This window comes from Rhinolophus hipposideros, assembly GCF_964194185.1.
Source record: "Rhinolophus hipposideros genome assembly, chromosome: 16".
NCBI classification, from domain to species: domain Eukaryota; kingdom Metazoa; phylum Chordata; class Mammalia; order Chiroptera; family Rhinolophidae; genus Rhinolophus; species Rhinolophus hipposideros.
The window spans coordinates 19,413,746-19,432,238 of NC_138062.1; the positions used below are offsets into that span (position 1 = coordinate 19,413,746).

At 41.1% G+C, this 18,493-nt stretch overlaps 1 protein-coding gene across 2 annotated transcripts in view; it reads right to left on the reverse strand.

The window, feature by feature from the left end:
• The window catches only part of SLC10A7 (solute carrier family 10 member 7), a 222,926-nt gene that overhangs the window by 8,575 nt on the left and 195,858 nt on the right, over positions 1-18,493 (reverse strand). For both annotated transcript variants that reach the window (XM_081075669.1, XM_081075670.1), the window contains one exon: positions 18,248-18,321. In XM_081075669.1, coding sequence (XP_080931795.1) covers positions 18,248-18,321 — 74 coding nt within the window. The remainder of the gene's footprint in view (positions 1-18,247; positions 18,322-18,493) is intronic.

Sequence of the window (18,493 nt, forward strand, 5' to 3'; positions counted from 1 at the left end):
TGTAACCCGATTATGTATTCTGTGAAAGGGTTAGCCATGCTGGAAGTGGGATGTGACGTAACTCTGCATTTAACTAACTTACTGGGCACCTCAGTGACCACTCGTACCTCCCTCCCATAACCTTCCTCCAGGCACAGTCAGCTCTCAACTGTACTTCCTATACTACCTCCAAACCAGTCTCTCTGCCTTCAGGCTTGCCCTGTCCAAGCGATTTTCCCACTCTGCGCCCAGATTGAACATTATTGAATACAAATCTGGTTACGTCAAATCACACAATTTGTGATGCGAGACAAGGACCTTCAGTGACCTGGCCCCCCGCCCACGCTTGGTCCCTCACCTGTAGGCCTTTGCATATGAGCTCCTTTGGCCTAGAACGCCCATCACCCACTTCTTGACCTACGAGATCGTTTAGCCCTCAGTGCCTAAGCTGCCTCCTCTGGAAGTCATTCTCAAAGTCCCAAGGCTGGCCTTTAGATCTTTCCACTCGGTGCTCACCTGACCTGGGGCACATTCCAGCCTAGCATTCACTGCCTGATTCCTGTATGGTTTCCATGCTAAGCTGTAAGTTTCTTAGGGTCAGTGACTATTTCTTCTTCATCTTTGAGCATTTAGCAGGTACTCAAAAGGAGCATGTGGAAGGAATGGATTTGTGTTTTTCCAGATCCCATCAAAAAGTTACTGTGCAGATTATCACTCCATTTTTACTACATTCGTTAACTAGAAAAAACACACAATAATGTTAAAAACCCCCGCAAACTTACTAGAAAGAGTTTTTAAAGTAAGATTTAAATATAGGACTCTTTTCATCTTGCTATCACTGCACTAATATAAACAAAGCAAATTAATTTTAATGCTCCCAGATACTGATTCTGTGTCACCATGGTTGACAGGATCCAACCAGACTTTATGAGATGGCATTTAACTTTATAGAAGTGAACAGTATGCACACATTTACAATTTTACAGGGACTTTGAGCTGTCATGCTGAAAAATGTTTATAAAACATTAATCAAAAATGCCTCTTTAATACAATGCATTGTGTGAAAGATGTTGGAAGGCGCATATTGTAAATGGATTCTTTTTCTGACTAAAGTAATTTCCACCAAAAGCATTTCCCCCACTGCTCTATGAGCACACTCATAGATAAAGAGCACTTTCCCAGCGCATTACTACCTGATCCAAACACTTGGGAAATCACTAATGTACAGCGCGCCATATTTCCATGTCACACATGACACATTCGTCTAAAATTATCCAACAGAGTTTGACACTGTAGCACATTCCATAAGCAGAGCTTTCAACTGACATCTGCCAAGCAGGAACTTCAAGTACACGCTTTCTTCTTCTAACAGGCAAGTAAGGGCTTTCTTTTATCCTATGCCCAGGATGGAAAGGATAAAACAATCCGTACAAAATCAGGTCCCCCCTCCCCCCATTTTAAATGTTTATTTTATATTCTCTGAATTAGAATATTCCCTTTGTATCAGTGTTCAAGTTTCAACAGTTACTACTTTCTAATGGATGAGCCATTTTAAAAATTTTTCCTTGAGAAACAGACACTTTTCTTCCTTTATAAAACGCCTTTATAAAACTCCCTCTGAAGGCTGCTGTATTGTTCACAGTATAAAAACTATTTACTTTATATCACTGTTCAGAGTTTGTTTTACTTTTAGGTGCAACGTTCTTCCTCTCTTCATTCATCCAGCCATCCATTCATTCATTCATTCATAAAATACTTTTGGGGTCTCTGCTGCATGTGAGTTACTGTTCTCGGTGCTGAGGATATGAGGAGAACACAGACAAGGTCCCTGCCTTCTTGGGACCCTGACTACCTCAACTGTTCTCCAACCAAGGGATGAGGGCCAGGAGGCATGTGTAACTCCCTGTCAGTGGCTTACCCAGTTTCTACAACTCAGATTTCTACAACTCAGATTTCTACAACTCAGATTTTGGGGGTCGTGTCTGACTAATCCCACTTGTCTTTCTAGCTCTACATCAAGTCACCAAATTCTGTAGATTCCTTCGTCCACCTACCATTCTCCTTTCCCATTCCCCCATCCCCCCAGTTTTCACTACCATCTTCCTAATTCACTTCCTCATAAAATCAAGCCAACATTACTTACAGCCGCCTGACATAACCCCGTCTTCAGACTCTTCCCTTCATCAATCCTACCAACCTCAGTCAGATTAATCTTCCTAAAACCCACATTAATTAAAGCCAATACTCTGCTCAAGAATTACAATGACTTTCTAGTGCCCATTCATCAACGCCTCTACTTATTTAACTTCAGAGAGGAATGACTGCTTCTACCACCATTTTGTAAGGGCTTCGGCACACGCAGGCCTTTGCCAGCATCATTGCATTACATCCTTCAACAGCCCTATGAAGTAGGTGGCGGTTTTCCCATCTGAAGATGAGGAAACTAAAGGTTAGAGCAGTTAAGTGACTTGCCTCCCGTCATCCATCTGGGAGGTGGTGGAGGCAGAATTAGACCATAGCCTACCTCATGTAATCACCAAGCTGTGTTAACTCCATTAAACCAAACTTGCAGTTGCCGATTGCCGTGACTGGCACAGGCCTAGCCCTTTCTGGTCTCTGTAAAAGCTGAGCCCTTGCCTGGATCTTGTCCTTTCTCTCTGTGTTCCTAAATCCTATGTGTTTGTTGGGCTCAGCAGTTTTGTCTTTTCCTCCACCATGAAGGTGGCCCCCCTGTGGACTCTTTCCTCTTTTGAAGAATGAAGTTGCATCACCTAATTTAGCATTTGCTTATGTGGCCATTAGTTTCTTTTCTAGAGGTTTTGTTTTTCCCTGAATGGAGGCAAAGTATGATATTTTTCTTGTAGCCTCCTGCAGTGTTGAAGCCCAGTACTCAATACATACTCGTAAATGATTGATTACTTAAGAATAGGTGCTAAAGTAATGTTTCCTATCGAAAAAGACAGGCTATAGAACAAACCGTAGCTGTTCTACTAGACTGTAAAGAGACTCATTCACATACCCCTCTGGGAGAGCACTGTATTTTATAGGATAAAAATATATTTGCTATGGCAGGAAGGAAAGAAACTGGACTGACCGTGGAACATAAAATTTGAAATGACTATGGTAATTGTGGAGTTGGAGAGGAAATATATTGAAAAATACCCTTTGTGTCTTTTGAAACCTAATATTACACTTACTTTCCCACTTAGCTAAGAGACAGTAAAACTCCAAGTCACCTGGACCATTTCCTGTCTTTCAAAGATTCACTGGCCTGAATTCACATGACTTGTTTTCCATTTAAAAGCTTTCTCAGAGTTTTCACGGAGTTCTGGAGAGAGCTGACTGGCAAATCTGGAATCCAGTTGTATCTCTCTTTAGTTGTCATGGTGATTTCCCACTTTTGTTTAGTTTGTTCTTAGTTAGAAACATCCATAATTTTACTATCCAAAGGTCCTACACATTGTTATTTGAATTCTCTCTCTTCCTCCTTAGTAAATCATTTAGAAAAGCCCATGTTTGCCTTTAAAAGTCATATGGATGAATGGTCTCCCCAGTCAAAATGTAATCCAGGAAGGCAGTCAGTGTTTGAGAAACACGGCCACTCCTTTTGGGCATCTCTAAATGCCAATCTCTCTGTTCCCCTCCTCCCCCCACATATATGGGTGAGAGGGGAACAGAGGGATGGAGGGAGGGAGAGGGAGAGTGAGAGAGAGACAGAGGCAGAGAGAGAGAGAGGGAGAGAGAGAGAGAGAGAGAGAGAGAGGGAGTCTTTCTCTTCGGAGACAGTCACAGAAAGTCAAACTCACTGGCACTGATTTATCTCAATTACCGAAGAAAGGGGCAATTATACGCCATCTCTAGAGCACGAAATGATGCCATGATAAGGTACAACAGTGTTGGAAGTTAGTTAAAAAAGGCTTTCAGTTAGGATTATCCCAAAGCAAGCTCATTTCCAGTAACACAGATGTTTGATGCAGTAATCAAAACTAGTATATCCGGGAGCCTACACGAGACACTGCAGCGCAGCAGCAAAGAGGCCTGACACAGGAGTCAGGGAGCCCTGGACTGCAGTACCATGTCCACCACTTACCTCCGGGGTGACCTTTGTTGGGCAAGTTATTTAACCTCAGTTTTCACAAAATGTACCTACTTTGCAGGTTAAAAAAAATGATTAAGTGAAAGGATACACAATGTCTGGTGAGTAGTGAGTCTTTATCCATTATGTGCCAGAGACTGTTGTAAGTACAGTGAATACGGGGGCAAACTCTCCGCCCTCCCCGCCCCCCAATCCTCATGGAGCTTATGCTCTTACTCCTCCAACAGGGAGAAGACAGGGAGTGGCAAGGCAAGGCCAGGCAAAGAGCACATTCTCCCCAGTAACAAAATCGTGGCATTAATGAGAAAATACAGCACTGCTGTCTAGGAAAAAAAGTTAGGAAATCGGATTCAATGAACATTTGAGTTATTCCAATTTTTGTCTCTCTTTTAGAGTGGGTACAAAGAAAGGCCACTTACTTCCAGGGTGATGAGTATGGCATGGCTTGTTGTCCCTCACAGAGTCCTACTACATTAGTCAAGTGCTGCCCGAAGGTGTGGCCCTTCGGAGCAGCCGGTGTTTAGTCAGCAGAGCCCCAAGAACATTCTGCATTCTGCTCGTAATCCTGGCTATTCTAGGATTTCCCCCAAACCCATTCTGGAACATTCCAAAGGCTGGCACATGAACTTCCTGCAGATTCCTTAGGAAAGGGGACAGGATGTGACAGATCATGTGACTTGCTCTCACTCCTGTCTAAGTGAGACTGGTCTTTTGCTCAAATTCTCCACGGTATTTTAACATGAAGATTGTGCTGTCTTACCCTTGCCAATGATTTACATTCCATTTGTTCCCCAGTGCTCTTCCTGCCATTCCATGTTTAACTGAAAACTCCTGCCATAGTATCTTTGGTATGATTCCACCCCCACCACAGAACCTCTATTACTGCTTTATGAGACAGAAGAGAACACTTTTGTCCTTTTTATACAGAGTATCCAAAATGAGGTACAACTACATATACGCAAAGCAGAGCTCACTAGTAGTTTTCTCAGTGTCCCACTGATGGGTTCAGGGAACCCACACAGACCTACAGCATTTCCAAATTGCTGAACACAAAGGTGACAGCAGCAGCTCTCAGATGTCTAATAAACCCCTTTGGCTAGGCCTCTGGCAGAAAAACAACATAAGCTTGCCCCAGTTCAACAGGTCCACCCAGATGGAATTTTAACTTCTAACCTCTGAAGCCTGAAAAATACATATGGTTATATCAGTAGATGTCACAGGAGAGAGACAGCTTTGGAAGCCACAGGAGATGGCAGCCACCATGCCCCACATACTGGACGTTCTCTCTGCTGTCCTGGAAGAGGCTCGTACTGCACCCCTGCCACCCCTCCTCTCGACAGGTAGGAAGCTTTTAGGCTCGGTTTCTTTTCTGGTGTAGTCAGGAGCTATTTAGTTATGTGAAATAGATGTTTGTATAAAACTTTCCTAAGAGATTTAGCCTTCTTTCATATTCAACCAGAATTCAAAAATATTCCTTTATCCAAAGCAGAGAGTTAGGCCTGGAGAGCAGGAAAATTAATCAATTTAATGCTCAAATTAGATGTCTAAGGCCATTACTAAGAAAAAACAACAATCTTTCCAGTAATCGAGCTTTAGGAAAAAGAGAGCACCATCAAAGTTTTAGTCTTTCTGGAACCCCACCTCACACAGGACTTCAGAAGCCTTATCTGGAGTTCATGGATGTTTTCATTTTCATTTGTATGTTAGTAAGGCCGAATACAGATTGTAAAAAATAATTACACAGGGCTTACTGTGTGTCAAGCACCATTCTGAGAGTGTGTAGATATCTACTCATTCACTCCTTACATTTACAGTGTGAGTGAAGCTACCATATTATCTCCATTTTTCAGATGAGGAAACTGAGGTGGCGATGAATAAAAATTTCTCAAGGCCACGCAGCAGTACTGATGGGATGTAGCTGGGCTGTGACCATAGATAGGCTGGTTCTAGGGTCTGTGCTCTTCCCCACACTGTGTGCCTGCAATGCCCCAAATGATAATATGTCAGAATACTTAGGAACCCTAGAGAAAAGAGGTGCATGATAATAGGAATAGCATAATAGAGGTTGAATACCTAAGGAAAACAATATTTACACAAGAAAGGTCTGAAAGGAAGAGAGGGACTCCTTCCAACAAAGGTGCATAAGTGGCTGGGCTTTCACTCACTTTGAATAAAAGTTGGTGGGTGACCATTTTGGGCGCATTAGGACAATTACAGGTTGTGTTTTAGTCTTCAGTTACCTGGACTGTAATCCTACCACTTTGCTGAAAGTTTTATGTAAATAAAGATGCAAGACAGACCAAAATGAGCAGCTGGTATTATTTCTGTTTTGAAACAGATATGTGCTGATTGGAAAAGATGTTTAATAAATGGCCTGAGCCAGCTCACCAGATGCTGAAAATGAAACATTTAACTCCCCCAATTGAAGGTTTCCGCTTCGGAAGATTAGGTACACCCTCACCTGTCTGAAAGCATTGTAGGAGTAATTAGCAAACAGGGAATTGAAGACTGAATTAAAGAACTGAGCCACAGAGCTTTCATTCAAATGCTGGCTGGGTCTTCCAGGAGGAGTCACCATATTTACGGAGACAAGGTGGGCAGGAAGTAGAGTGAGATTCCTTTTTCCTTTTTCAAGGTTATGAATGAAGAGTCTTTTGTCTTGTAAAGAGAAAACCTGGCTTCTGTTCATACTCACAGGATAGGAAAACATCAAAAATAGAAATGAGAGTTTCATATGACAAAAGTATTCAAAGTTATCAGAATATATTTATCATGGTCATCAACACAGAACTGGCTCCATCTGATTGGCTCTGAAAAGGCTTGCTTAATTGTACAGAATATTTTGACGTGTTTTTACAGAAATGAAGGAAAGTACTTGAACATTGTAAGTCTCAGGCAGAGAAGCTGATGGGCGTGGCAAGTACTTTCACTGATTCTGCTACAGAGCCACTACCCTAACCTCAGTTTTCCCTACAATTTTGCATTCATAATCCTCTTCACAGTGGACAGTGAACTTCCGGAAGGCTTTGAAATCTTACATAAGTGGTAAATGCGAGTAAGCTGTGAGCAAAATGTTTGTAATATACATTGTTTTGTTTTAGCAACATGGCCAGTAGTAATTTTTCTACTTGATGGTACCATGTTTATGATGAATATAAACCTCAAAAGAGATGTCTTCTGACACACAGAAGAACAAGGCAGTTTTGATTTTAGGATTAGAAATCAGTTATTTATCCTTAAATACATTGTCTCTTAAAAAGGTTGACTCAAGAATCTGCGGTTTAACTTGACAAGATGATGTCCTGCTAACCTACTCCTGCCCTTCATTTTTTCTCAATGATATAAAAATTAGGAAGTTAGGACCTCATTTAGAAGACTTTAGTAAGAGGAAGAAATTCAGAAAAGCGTGGGAGCCATTTCTGGAAGTAATTGTTTTTCTGATATCTTCAATTTTCCTTATCCTCTGAGTACATAACATATTTAATCATAACACAGAGAACTGTGGATTTCACAAATCAGTACAAACAGATGGCGAATTTCATGAACAAATAAGCAGGTATAACCCTACTGTGCATTCTTCTTGAAACATAGAACATAAACAAACAGAAGGTAGTCTAAGGCAGTGGTTCTCAGACCCAGCTGCACAATAAATCACCTGGTTGGTTTAAAGAAAATACGATGCCTGGGTCTATTCTGCGAGATTCCGGGTTCATAGGTGTGTGGGGAGGGGTCCCAGTATCACAGCTACTGGGCAGCTTCTAGGTGATTCGACTGTGAGCTGGGCTGAGAAGCCAGGTGTGGTAATAAGGGCAAGTAAGAGGGCTCCGGAAGATTCTTGCGGCAGACAGATTGGCCACTGTGTGCCAGCTCAGGCGTTTACTCACTGTGTGAACTGGGCTGAGCTATTGGACCTCTGTGAGGCTCAGTTTTCTGGTTTGGACAATCAGATCAATGATAGCTACCGGGCAGGGGTGTTGTGACGATGACATGAGATAATAAGGCAACTTCTGTGCCCAACACAGTGTCTAGCATGCAGTAGGCACCAAATAAATGCCAGAGCCTTCTCCTTTTAATGTTTTCAAAGTGTCCTCACACCTACTTTCTGATTTAGTGTTCCCCTCACCCTTGTGAGAGAGCAGAAAAATGTCGGCTTGCTGGTTTGGATGTCTCTGTGTCTGGCTGATTTAGAATTTCCTGTCGCTTTATTATCCAAGTGACTTCATATCCTCTCACACGGCTGGAGAGCGTTGGGGCTCAGTCCTCAGAGCTCTCTTCTCCTCTGCCTGCCCACTCCTTAATGATCTCATCCGGTCTGACAGCTTCAGATGACATCGGTATGCTGAAAACTCCAGCCTGGACCAGAATTCCAGACTCAGAAAGCCAACTTTCCACTGGATGTTGGAAAGACATCTCAAACCTGACGTGTTCAACCCGGACCTCTTGTTGTGTCCCCACATCCCTCTTCCACCACCCAAATCTGCTTCTCTGCAACCTTCCCCAGTCCAGTGAGGACAACTCCCTCCTGCCAGCATCGCAGGCGCGACACCTCAAAATGTCTTGAATTCTTTTTCTGACATACACATCCAAGTCATCAGCAAGTCCATTAGTTCTGTGTTCAAAATATATCCAAAATTTGATGCTTCTCACCACTTCTACCATTCTTACCTTTGACCAAACCACCCTAAGTTCTTGTCTGAATGAAAGCCTCTTAACCGGCCTGCCTGCTTCTCCCTGCAGCACCCGTCCACCCATCCAACCCCAGTCTTCGTTTAACACAGCAGCCGGAGAGATCCTTCCAAAGTGGAAGCTGGATCTTGTCACTTGTCCGCTCAAAACCCTCCAATGGCTTCCCCTCTCATTCTGAGCAAAAGGTCCAGTCCTTACAATGGCCAATAAGGCCTTACACAATATTACTCACCCCCTCTCCCAGTGTTTTTTCACCAAGTATCCTATAACTCCCTCCCTCTTTCTGCTCCCTGAACAGTGGCCCTTCCACCTTGTCCAACTTGCCAAGTTCCCTCTGGTTGGAATCTCCCTCCCCTAAATAGTCACATGGCTTGCTCCCTTATTTCCTTCACGTCTTGGATCCAATGTCCCCGTTAAGCCTGAAACCTTCTCACATCCACCTTGGCAGTCCTTACTCTCTGTTTTTATTTTTCTTTATAATGCTTAGCACCATCTGCTGTGCCATATATTTAAGTGTTTGTCTGTTTAACAGCACTAGAAAGAAAGCGTTATAATGGCGAGAACTTTTTGTGTTTTGTTCCCTGCTGTCCCTGTAGGTCCTAGAATAGGGCCAGGCCCACAGTGGGCTAAATAAATACTTGTTGAATAAATGATTGAATCAAGGATTTTTGTTTTGAAAGCATCTTTTCATTGGCACCAGTGCTTCCTGTACATTTCTGCACTCGCCAGTTGCAAGGGGCTTTGCTTTTATTATTATTATTAAACACTTAAAGTGTTTTAGAGAAGGTTTGCTCTAGCAGGACTATGGTACTAATACTAGAGTAGTACTAGTAGTGGAGCAGAGTATTAGCACAGAGAGCCAACTTGCATCAAAGGCAGCTCTGAGAAGTGTCATTGCTCCAATGTCATCAGTGTGCTCAGCTTCAGGATAGGTGACATTCCAAGTGAACTGGCTTCCTGGGGTCCCGGAATCTTTTGAATTAGGTTCAGTTTTATATCTCTTCCTGATCCCAGGGTAACTTGTTAAAAACCTCCTGAGTACCCCATGGCTTTCAAAATTGGGCAGCTCACTAATTTCTGGCTGGAGTTGTGTGGACGGGGGTAAGGAGGTGGTGGAGTCACCCTCCTTTTGCAGCTGCAGGCTCATTTGTCCTTTACTGTAAAGAAGCATGGAGCTGGCTGTCATGAAATACAATCTGGTGTATAGTGTCTGGTTCAATTAAGAGAACTTCTGGAAAGAGACATGAGCAAATAAATAATTGGAGACATGCAGCACTGGAGCGACAATTGTCATTCATCAATCTTTGTTGGTGAGCTGGAATTGAGAGGACTAAACCTCGAGTGAATGCGATCTCCTGGTGAGGTTCTTCCCTTCAAACACAGTAAACAACTGTTGTTCTGTGGTGCACATTTTAGTACTGCTGGAGGCAAACCTTCTAATGTGAATCATCACCATCAAAAACAAACCCGTCTGCAACAGGCAGCGAGCGCAGAGATGAACAGGAAGCACTGGGAAATGAGCTGCTGCCCACTCTCCTGGACGTGGCCAAGGCCTCGTCAGAAAGGACAAGCTCCAGAATGACGGAATGTGCTGCGCTCACTTCCTGTGGAATTTTCCTTTCAGAAGCATGGGGTGTATATAACTCCGGGCACATGAGTTGATTTTTAATGTTCAAAATTAATCTCCTTAGAGAGACTTCTGACTATGACAAGGTGGTTTTTACTTTGAAATAAATAAGAAACTGTGGAATTAAAAGCTTCCATCACTAAGAGCTGACCTTAAGAAGCATAGGGATGAAGATCCAGTATATTGTGTGAGGTGTCACTGTTTCCTACGTGGGATTTTCATGTCTCCTTGCCCATGAACTGTGGGGTGATCCCTGCAAGTTGAGCTCAGCTGCAGGGAAGCTGACGCATGTAAACGTTGGCCTCTCCTGCTTCTGCTCCATCACTGAGACTGAGCCTGTTAAAAATACCTGCATCGTGGCAGCTCACTTTCATTCAAACCTGTTGGCAAGGTTGTAGGGGTGTAGCTAGCCTTGACCTAACTGAAAATTCTTTGGCCACACACACTGTCTGTCAGGAAGTATCTGGAACTTATGCCTGGTGTGGGTCACTTCCCAACAGTCCTTTACACGTGCCAGCTCTCATCATTCCCACATTCACCCCTGTTGACCTTAAACAAAAAGCCAGCCCGATGTTTCTCCAGCAAAATGGGTTATTCCGGAACCACAAAGACTTGCAACTGAAACATGCCACCATGGCAGGCCACGTGCCAGTCCACTAAAACAAAGGCAAGGAAATGCCTTAGAAAGGAGAAGAGGAAGTTAGGAGGGCTGTTACAAAGAGTGGTGCTTAGCAATAGAAGCATGAGAGCGCCCCCTTCTGACTTTCCTACTTTACTTTAAAGGAGGTTTCTGTTACTAATTTTTCACACCCCAGATAAGGCAAGTGAGATTCCCAAGGGTTAAATAAGTTACCCAATACCTAAAGTGGTAGAGCCAGAACTCAAGCCAGCTCTGACTCTCAGCCACCGTGCTCAGCTGTGCTGTGGAACTTGGACTCTAGTATCAATCTGTGGTCCCCTCGCTATGAAAAGTTGAGACCAGATGTGACGGGGGCCCTTCTAATTCTAACATTCAGTATTTCTCTGATTTTGAAAGATTTAAGTATTTAGCTTTAGAATCTTGAGTCATTCAGAGGGACACCACAAGATCGGCACATAATAACACATAATAGCACAAGCACAAAAAAAGCTTAAGCAACGGGTCCCGTAAACTCAAAGTCCCAGCTCTGCCCTTTCCAGTGCTCTCACTAACACCTTACATGAGAGGGCTTTCAAAGCACACACAGCTACATTCCAGAGCAGATTCAGTGAACTTTAGTCAGCCTCAGGCAACCACAGATCCTAACAGGAGTGGACACAAAACCAGGTAGGCAACTAGCATCTAGCACAGCCCTGAGATTTCCTATTCAGACTATGGATTCGCTAGATTCTTTTAGCAAGTGGGGCGTGTGTCTAAAGTTCTTGGGCAGTCTACATATCAACAAGTCCGTCTGTTCCATTTTTGCTCAGCCAAAGTAACAAATCAGTAATTTCATCAATAAAAACCTATTTCTGAATTCATTATGCTGATATGCAAAGTCTCCTGGTGGGTAGAGGTACAGATAACACAAGCATTTGTCACAGCTCCTCTGGAGTATTTTCTTTCTGAGAAAATCACCGCTGAACACTCCAGCGAGAATTTTCCATCAAAGCAACTGGCTGTCCCTGGCGCTGAAGTCTAAATGAACAAGCACAACCATTACACAACAGTGTGAACACAAGAGTATTTTCAAGTAAATTACTTTATGCGACAAGCACTTAGCACAGTGTTTGCCTATTAAGTACTCAATTACTGGTAGCTGTTACTATTACTATTGTTACTACTACTGAAAACAGGATGAATAGAGGAACAATTAAAAAAATCAACAAAAGATATAGAAACTCGGTTATAGAAGCTGAATTAATAAAATCTAAATGTAGGTGATATATTACTGCAAATCAAATTAGCTCTGGTTCCTACCTGGTATCAGAAATTTGGGTTCAAGTTCAGTGAATAAGGGACAGCACAACCCAAAGCCTACATGGTAACTATTTGAGGAAGGGGATAAAAATCTCATCAAGCAAGGTATAAAGGGATATTTTTCAGACCTTGGATTATGACCCATTAATGAGTTGCAAAATCAATTCAATGGGTTTTTATCTAGCACTTGGATAGAAAATGGAATGTATGAGTATTACACAAAGTAAGAGTGAAAGCTGTGTTGTAAAACTTACACACATGCACGTGTGTACCGGCTCATACATATTTTTGCTGTCGGTTGTGGTTGCAAACATTTGACAGTCCCTGGCATAGAAGACATGGAGGAGGAGAAGTGTGGGTATCAGACATTGGTCTTCTTGGCGAACAACCTCTGGCATATCAGTAAGATGAATGGTACTTGACGGTCGGACTGGGGGTCCCTCATAGAGGTTTTATTGTGTTTAATTTCATATTTGCTGCCTAAAAACCTGGAGACTTCCTAAAATTTTATTACAAAACTTAGATGTACTAGCAATGATTTTTAAACACTAAATTTAGAATAAAAAAATTCAAAACAAAATAGTTCACAAATCTCTGAGGAACATAAGTGTGTCACTTTGTCTAGGAACTTACATTTTTCTCTTTATATGGATTAGAAAATAGCACACAATGACAGACATGCCCACACAGCGTGGTAGTAAAATCTACTGGGACTTTAATTTCAGTGGCATCTTCAAGAATATGTCAAATGGCAGGGTCTCCAAACTGCTTTTCCTTACAGAACTGTAACGTAAGGACACAATGCAGAACAGAAATATATTTAGAACTACACCCCAAAGTCAAACTGCTAGTTTCTGTCTTTACTCTGATTTTCTATTTCCACTTTAATACGTAGTTTGTTGTCAGATAGCATGTGGCTCTTAGCTGGCAAGAATAGAGCACAGACTGTTGTCTCATGAAAGCTAAGGGCTGGGTCATCAAGACTCACTTTTAATAAACTATAACTTTTTGTTAATAAATAAATAAAAGTACCGAGTGCCAGTTTGTGACTGGGCCACATGGAAATCTATATTTATGGGAACAATTATAGGTATTAAGTACTTTAAAACTGTCTTATAACCAGCAATGCAATCAGAAGTAATTTTCTTTTTTAAACAATTGATAAAACAATTCAAACCCATGTTCAGATCGCGCAATTACAATACGTGGAATCAGTATAGCACTTTTTGGTTTTCAAAGTCCTTTTGCATCCTATTATCCAATGCAGTTCTGGAAGTTTGGGGGCCTGGAATCTAGTCTCTATTAGTTACATAATCTGGAATAAGGTTTATAATTTTTCCTATGCTTTCACTTCTTTGTATGCAAAATAAGATAATAATTACTGAGCTGCTAATATTCTAGCTGGTTCAGGTAACATGACTTAATGGGTTAAGTGCTTTTAAAAAATACTTCCCAATTGTAGGAAGGGTAGTTTTATTAAGATAATAGTCTTTACGTGCCAAGTGGAATTACAGATAAGCTTTAAGGGAAAAGAAAAACAGAAACACAAATTTTCGTATTTCAATTCCATTTCCTCTTGAGAAAATAACCTAGATGCTATTAACTGATCTTTTCAGCCCAAGTTGCAGGTAATCCTTTAGCATTCTTGAAAAGCTTCCAAGTAAAATTGAAAAGGAGAACCTTTTCAGATTTTGTTTCTCCTGTGAAAATCTCTGGAGAGTATGAAGACATTTTTTTAAACCTCTTTAGGAAGAAGCAACAGCCATATTTCCTTGCCTGTAATACTGTAACGTTATTTACAAAATCATTCCTTTTAAGAACACTTTCCCTTTTCACATATAGCAGGGAAACTGTTGTTGTCTTACAAAAAGGAAATATCAGCCACAGACTCAGAAACTTAAAACTCGAAGGAATCTCAAGCAGCATCTTGTCCACTTCTCATTTTACAGCTGTGGAAAGTGAGGTCTACACTTAAGCACTTAAGTGATGTGTTCCAGCTTTTGGTGAGAGAACTGAACTTGAATCCAGACTAGAATCAGGTCTGTGTTCTTTCTACTCTTTCCAGAATCCTATGTCTACCAAAAAAAGCTATATTCTGTTTGCTTACTGCATGGTTTCTTGTCACAGTTCAGTTGTGTAATTGCAACCCTGGGCTCATGACTATGTATAAGTGACGCAGGGAATAGCTGTGTGATTTGCCTTTGCACACAAGAGTCTATAAATGGTAAGACACATAGCGGGCTCTTAAAAAATGTTGATCCTGACACTCTATTTAAAATTTAAGTAGCATTCTTTCAATTCAGAAATGCTTTTGGAAATAAGTAACAAGCAGGAATCTCCCAACTGACCACCAAGAGTCAGTTGATGTGCTCGGAGAATACATGCTTTCAGTTTGCTATTTTAAAGCATTAAAAACTAATATAAACATATACTTAAGGACCTCAAATATCCTGAAGCATTCCCTTTCTAGCTTGAGAAAGTTTTCTATATCTGTTAGAACTCTAGATAAGGAAAGTGATTTGAATATTCAAGAGGAACAAATAAAATAAAGGTAAAATACTAATTCCACAGGGTATCTTGTATTGAATTTCTTTCTTGATGAGCTCTATTGACCGACTGTGCACTGAGCCATTGTTCACTAGGGTACAAGCTGTTCTTCAGTCTCTGCTATGTAAAATATCTTCTCATTATTATACAAATATCAGCATCAAACTAGAGAATAATTAGAGAGAGTTCATGGCTTTTATGGCAACCCACAGCAAGTGATGTTGTCTTGACAAAATATAAAATTATCTCCAGCCCTGAGTGGAAACTAGGAGCACAGCAAACATGGCCGGTAGTGCTTTCTGAGGTGAAGCACAGCGATGGCTCTGCACTTCCTCAGGCCTCCTCTTTCTTCCTGAATGAACTCCAGGGAATGGCATCATGTCAGGCTTTCCAGATGGATTATGTGAAGCCATAGCTCAATGTCATTTTCAATAGGAAGCCTCATAATTAAAGGTCAAATAGTCACTTCATCTGCAATCAATCAATAGAAAAAGTACTAATACAAAGAAGTAATCAATCAGTGGCAAATGCACTAATAAAAGCAATGAATCAAATTCAGCATGTGTGTAGATACAAGTACATGGAAGCGATTGAGACAGGGCAAAAGCAAGAACAATAAAGTAACTGAAAGTGTGTGTACAAGAGAATATTCAGGAGGCTTGTCAAGCAAGAATTTTCCTCTTTGGTTCAGTAGGTACATGGGTACCACTTGGCCTGCAAATGATTTATTCTTAAATACAAATACTGGGTGTAATAATGAATGGCATTTGATAAGGCTCACAATGTATTTTATTTGAGATGTTAGGTGTGTGTGTGTGTGTGTGTGTGTGTGTAAAACCACTAGAAGAATACTATGACAGTGATTGCAAAAGGGATAGATATGGTTTCTAAATGCCAAGTAGATATGATTTGTTGTATTTCATCTTTGTGTGAGAGGTGAGAGGAAATATAGGATCCAAACACCCCTTGCTATCTGTGAGAATAAGGGTGCTCATGGGACCAGGGTGATCCATGCCACATCTCTGAGATAAGGGAAGCAGCAAAGAGGCCATTTTTATAAATGCTAGGTAGGAGACTGAGGAAGGAAGGCGGGTATGACCAAGCCATGATAAAATAGTCCGGTTGGAACTAAAAGTCCCTAATCTAACAGCGAAGGAAACTGAGGCCTGGGCAGGTATCAGAGGAAGAGTCAGGATGAGTATTTAGGTTTTGTAGTTCTGAGAGAGCTTAAGTCTATCATGTTACAGAGGTAACTAAGGATTTACACTACATGGTCACTTCGATAATCACACTAGTATCATATTGGAGGATCTAAGTATCTATTTCATGGGAGGACATGACAAAAGCAAGCAAAATCCAAGTTCACCCAACCCTTTTTGAGCAAAACACCTCCTTCTGAAAGGTGGTCAGAGCACCTGTTTGCCTGAAAAGTCGCTTCAGAAAGTATCAGAACAGAAGAGTATGGCTTTGGGATTAAGAAAAAAAGACAAGACAGAAAAAGAAAAGAAAAGCTGGAATGGATACATATTTTGCTTATAGAAAAGAAGAGAATACTGACTGTGCTGCAGTATGCTTCTGGGTAGAACTTCGTTCAAGGCAGGCATCTCCAGAAAAACATCATGAAGAAACCAAAAATCCATTTTGGTTTTCCTCACAAAAGCAAACCCCTAGGGGTGGGGTGGTTTCAAAAGCCCATTGCAGAAATACACAAGTGTGTTTGATGCAGCATGGATCAGCATCTGCTCCCAGGACATGGGCTCATTGGGTCCCTGACTCGGGACATCTGCAGCGTCTGGTACCACCTGCTTCTGGACTCTTTTATAACAGCCCCTCCCTTTTTAGGAGACTGGGAACACTGGACATCACATCACAATAACCACTTGGGGGGAAAATAGTGCAAGATGATTTCTTTGAGATCAACGATTAAACCACATTCATTACATGAAAATCTACACGCAGGGGGCAGGATACTGGAACCCTGGACACAGTAACACAGTCATAACTAATATAGTTATAATAACTAACAACAATAGCTACTGCTTAAAGATGATCTGCTATGTGCCAGGCAGCACACAAGTTCTTTAGGTGAGCAATCTCATTTGGGCCACAGCAACTGTCACACATGTCACACAATGCAATTATTGCACCTATTCTATCATGAACTGACAAACTACGTACAAGTGCTAGTTACTTAACAAATCCTATTTTTAATCTTTACAGTGCCCTTACGAAGTGCATATTATTCTGTCCCATTTTACAGATGAGAAAGCTAAGGTTCAGGGAGGTTAAGTGATTTGCCCAGGGTCACAAAATCAGGATTGGAATGTGGCTTCCAAAGTTCTTTCAACTTCAAGTTGATGGTGATTAAAAACCTAGCGGACATACTGTAATGTATGAACAGTATAAATGTAATTTATTCACATAAGTTGAAGCCCTAGATAGCAACTAATCCTTCAAGAGTTTGCAATTTCTAACATTTTCCAAACTTGGCAAGGCTGACAATAGATTCTATCAGACACGTGTGTGGGGTTAGGAAAAACATCATGAAATGTCCTTGTTGTTCTAGTTTACAGACTGAACTTCTTCAACATGAGCAGACTTAGAGCAATGTCATGATTCTTCAGTCTCTTTAAGTGAGTCCCATGCCAAAATGTGAAGGAGTTTTTATTATGATTTTTACCACAAAGTGCCTATTACCCTAAGGAGGTTGTGAACGATATATATTTCAATAAAGTTTTTGATTACTTAATGAATTTTAATGACTCTGGATATCTGGACACGTTACTGGGATAATGCCACAAAAGTGGATGAAGGTGAGTAGAAAAGAGCATTTTTCTTCTCGATCTATTTTTTTTGTCCATTAAATAAATACTTAGGTCACTTTAGGTGCTAATCAGATTGAGTTAAGGATAATGACATTGTGTTTCTTTATAGAACATAACACTCTGAAATGAACTTCAAACTAATGTCAGTATCAAATTTGAGAAATAACATTATCTCCATCCTGCTCCAAGCTTCCAGAAAATAACAATTTCCAGGGCCAATTCCAGGGCCTTCTAAAGTTTTTGCCATTTGCACTACCCTCCCCCACCTTTTACTGTTAAACATTCTACATTGAAAACTTTGATGAGAATCAAAAACATGATTCAAAGTAAGCTAAATTCTACACTATTAAATTTAGGCCCTCAAATATTGGTTCAATCATATAATGGTATTCTAAAGCAATGACCCATGCTCACTTTGCTATTGTTCTTTAACAGAGTGGGCAATACCCCATCCCATTTAATTTGAAGGGATGCTTGAATTTCACAGTCGTAAAATATAACTACCTGAGGGTAATGTTAAGTTAGTTTTTTGTCTGTGCGTCACTTACCCAGTGTGAGGGATTTGTGTGTAGAACAGAAAATGATAGCCACAGTGTCTGCTGGTGTGAAACCCGAATTATTCCTACGGGCCAAAAAAAAAAAAAAAAAAGTATTTTACAAATACTTTTATTAAAAAGCCTCGTTAACACATCCTAAATCAAATAAAGTATTTACCTTCATGTTAACATCCCTTTGATCAATCCTAGTGACACAAGTCATTCTATGCCCAAATGTACAGAAGTGACTGAATTTCT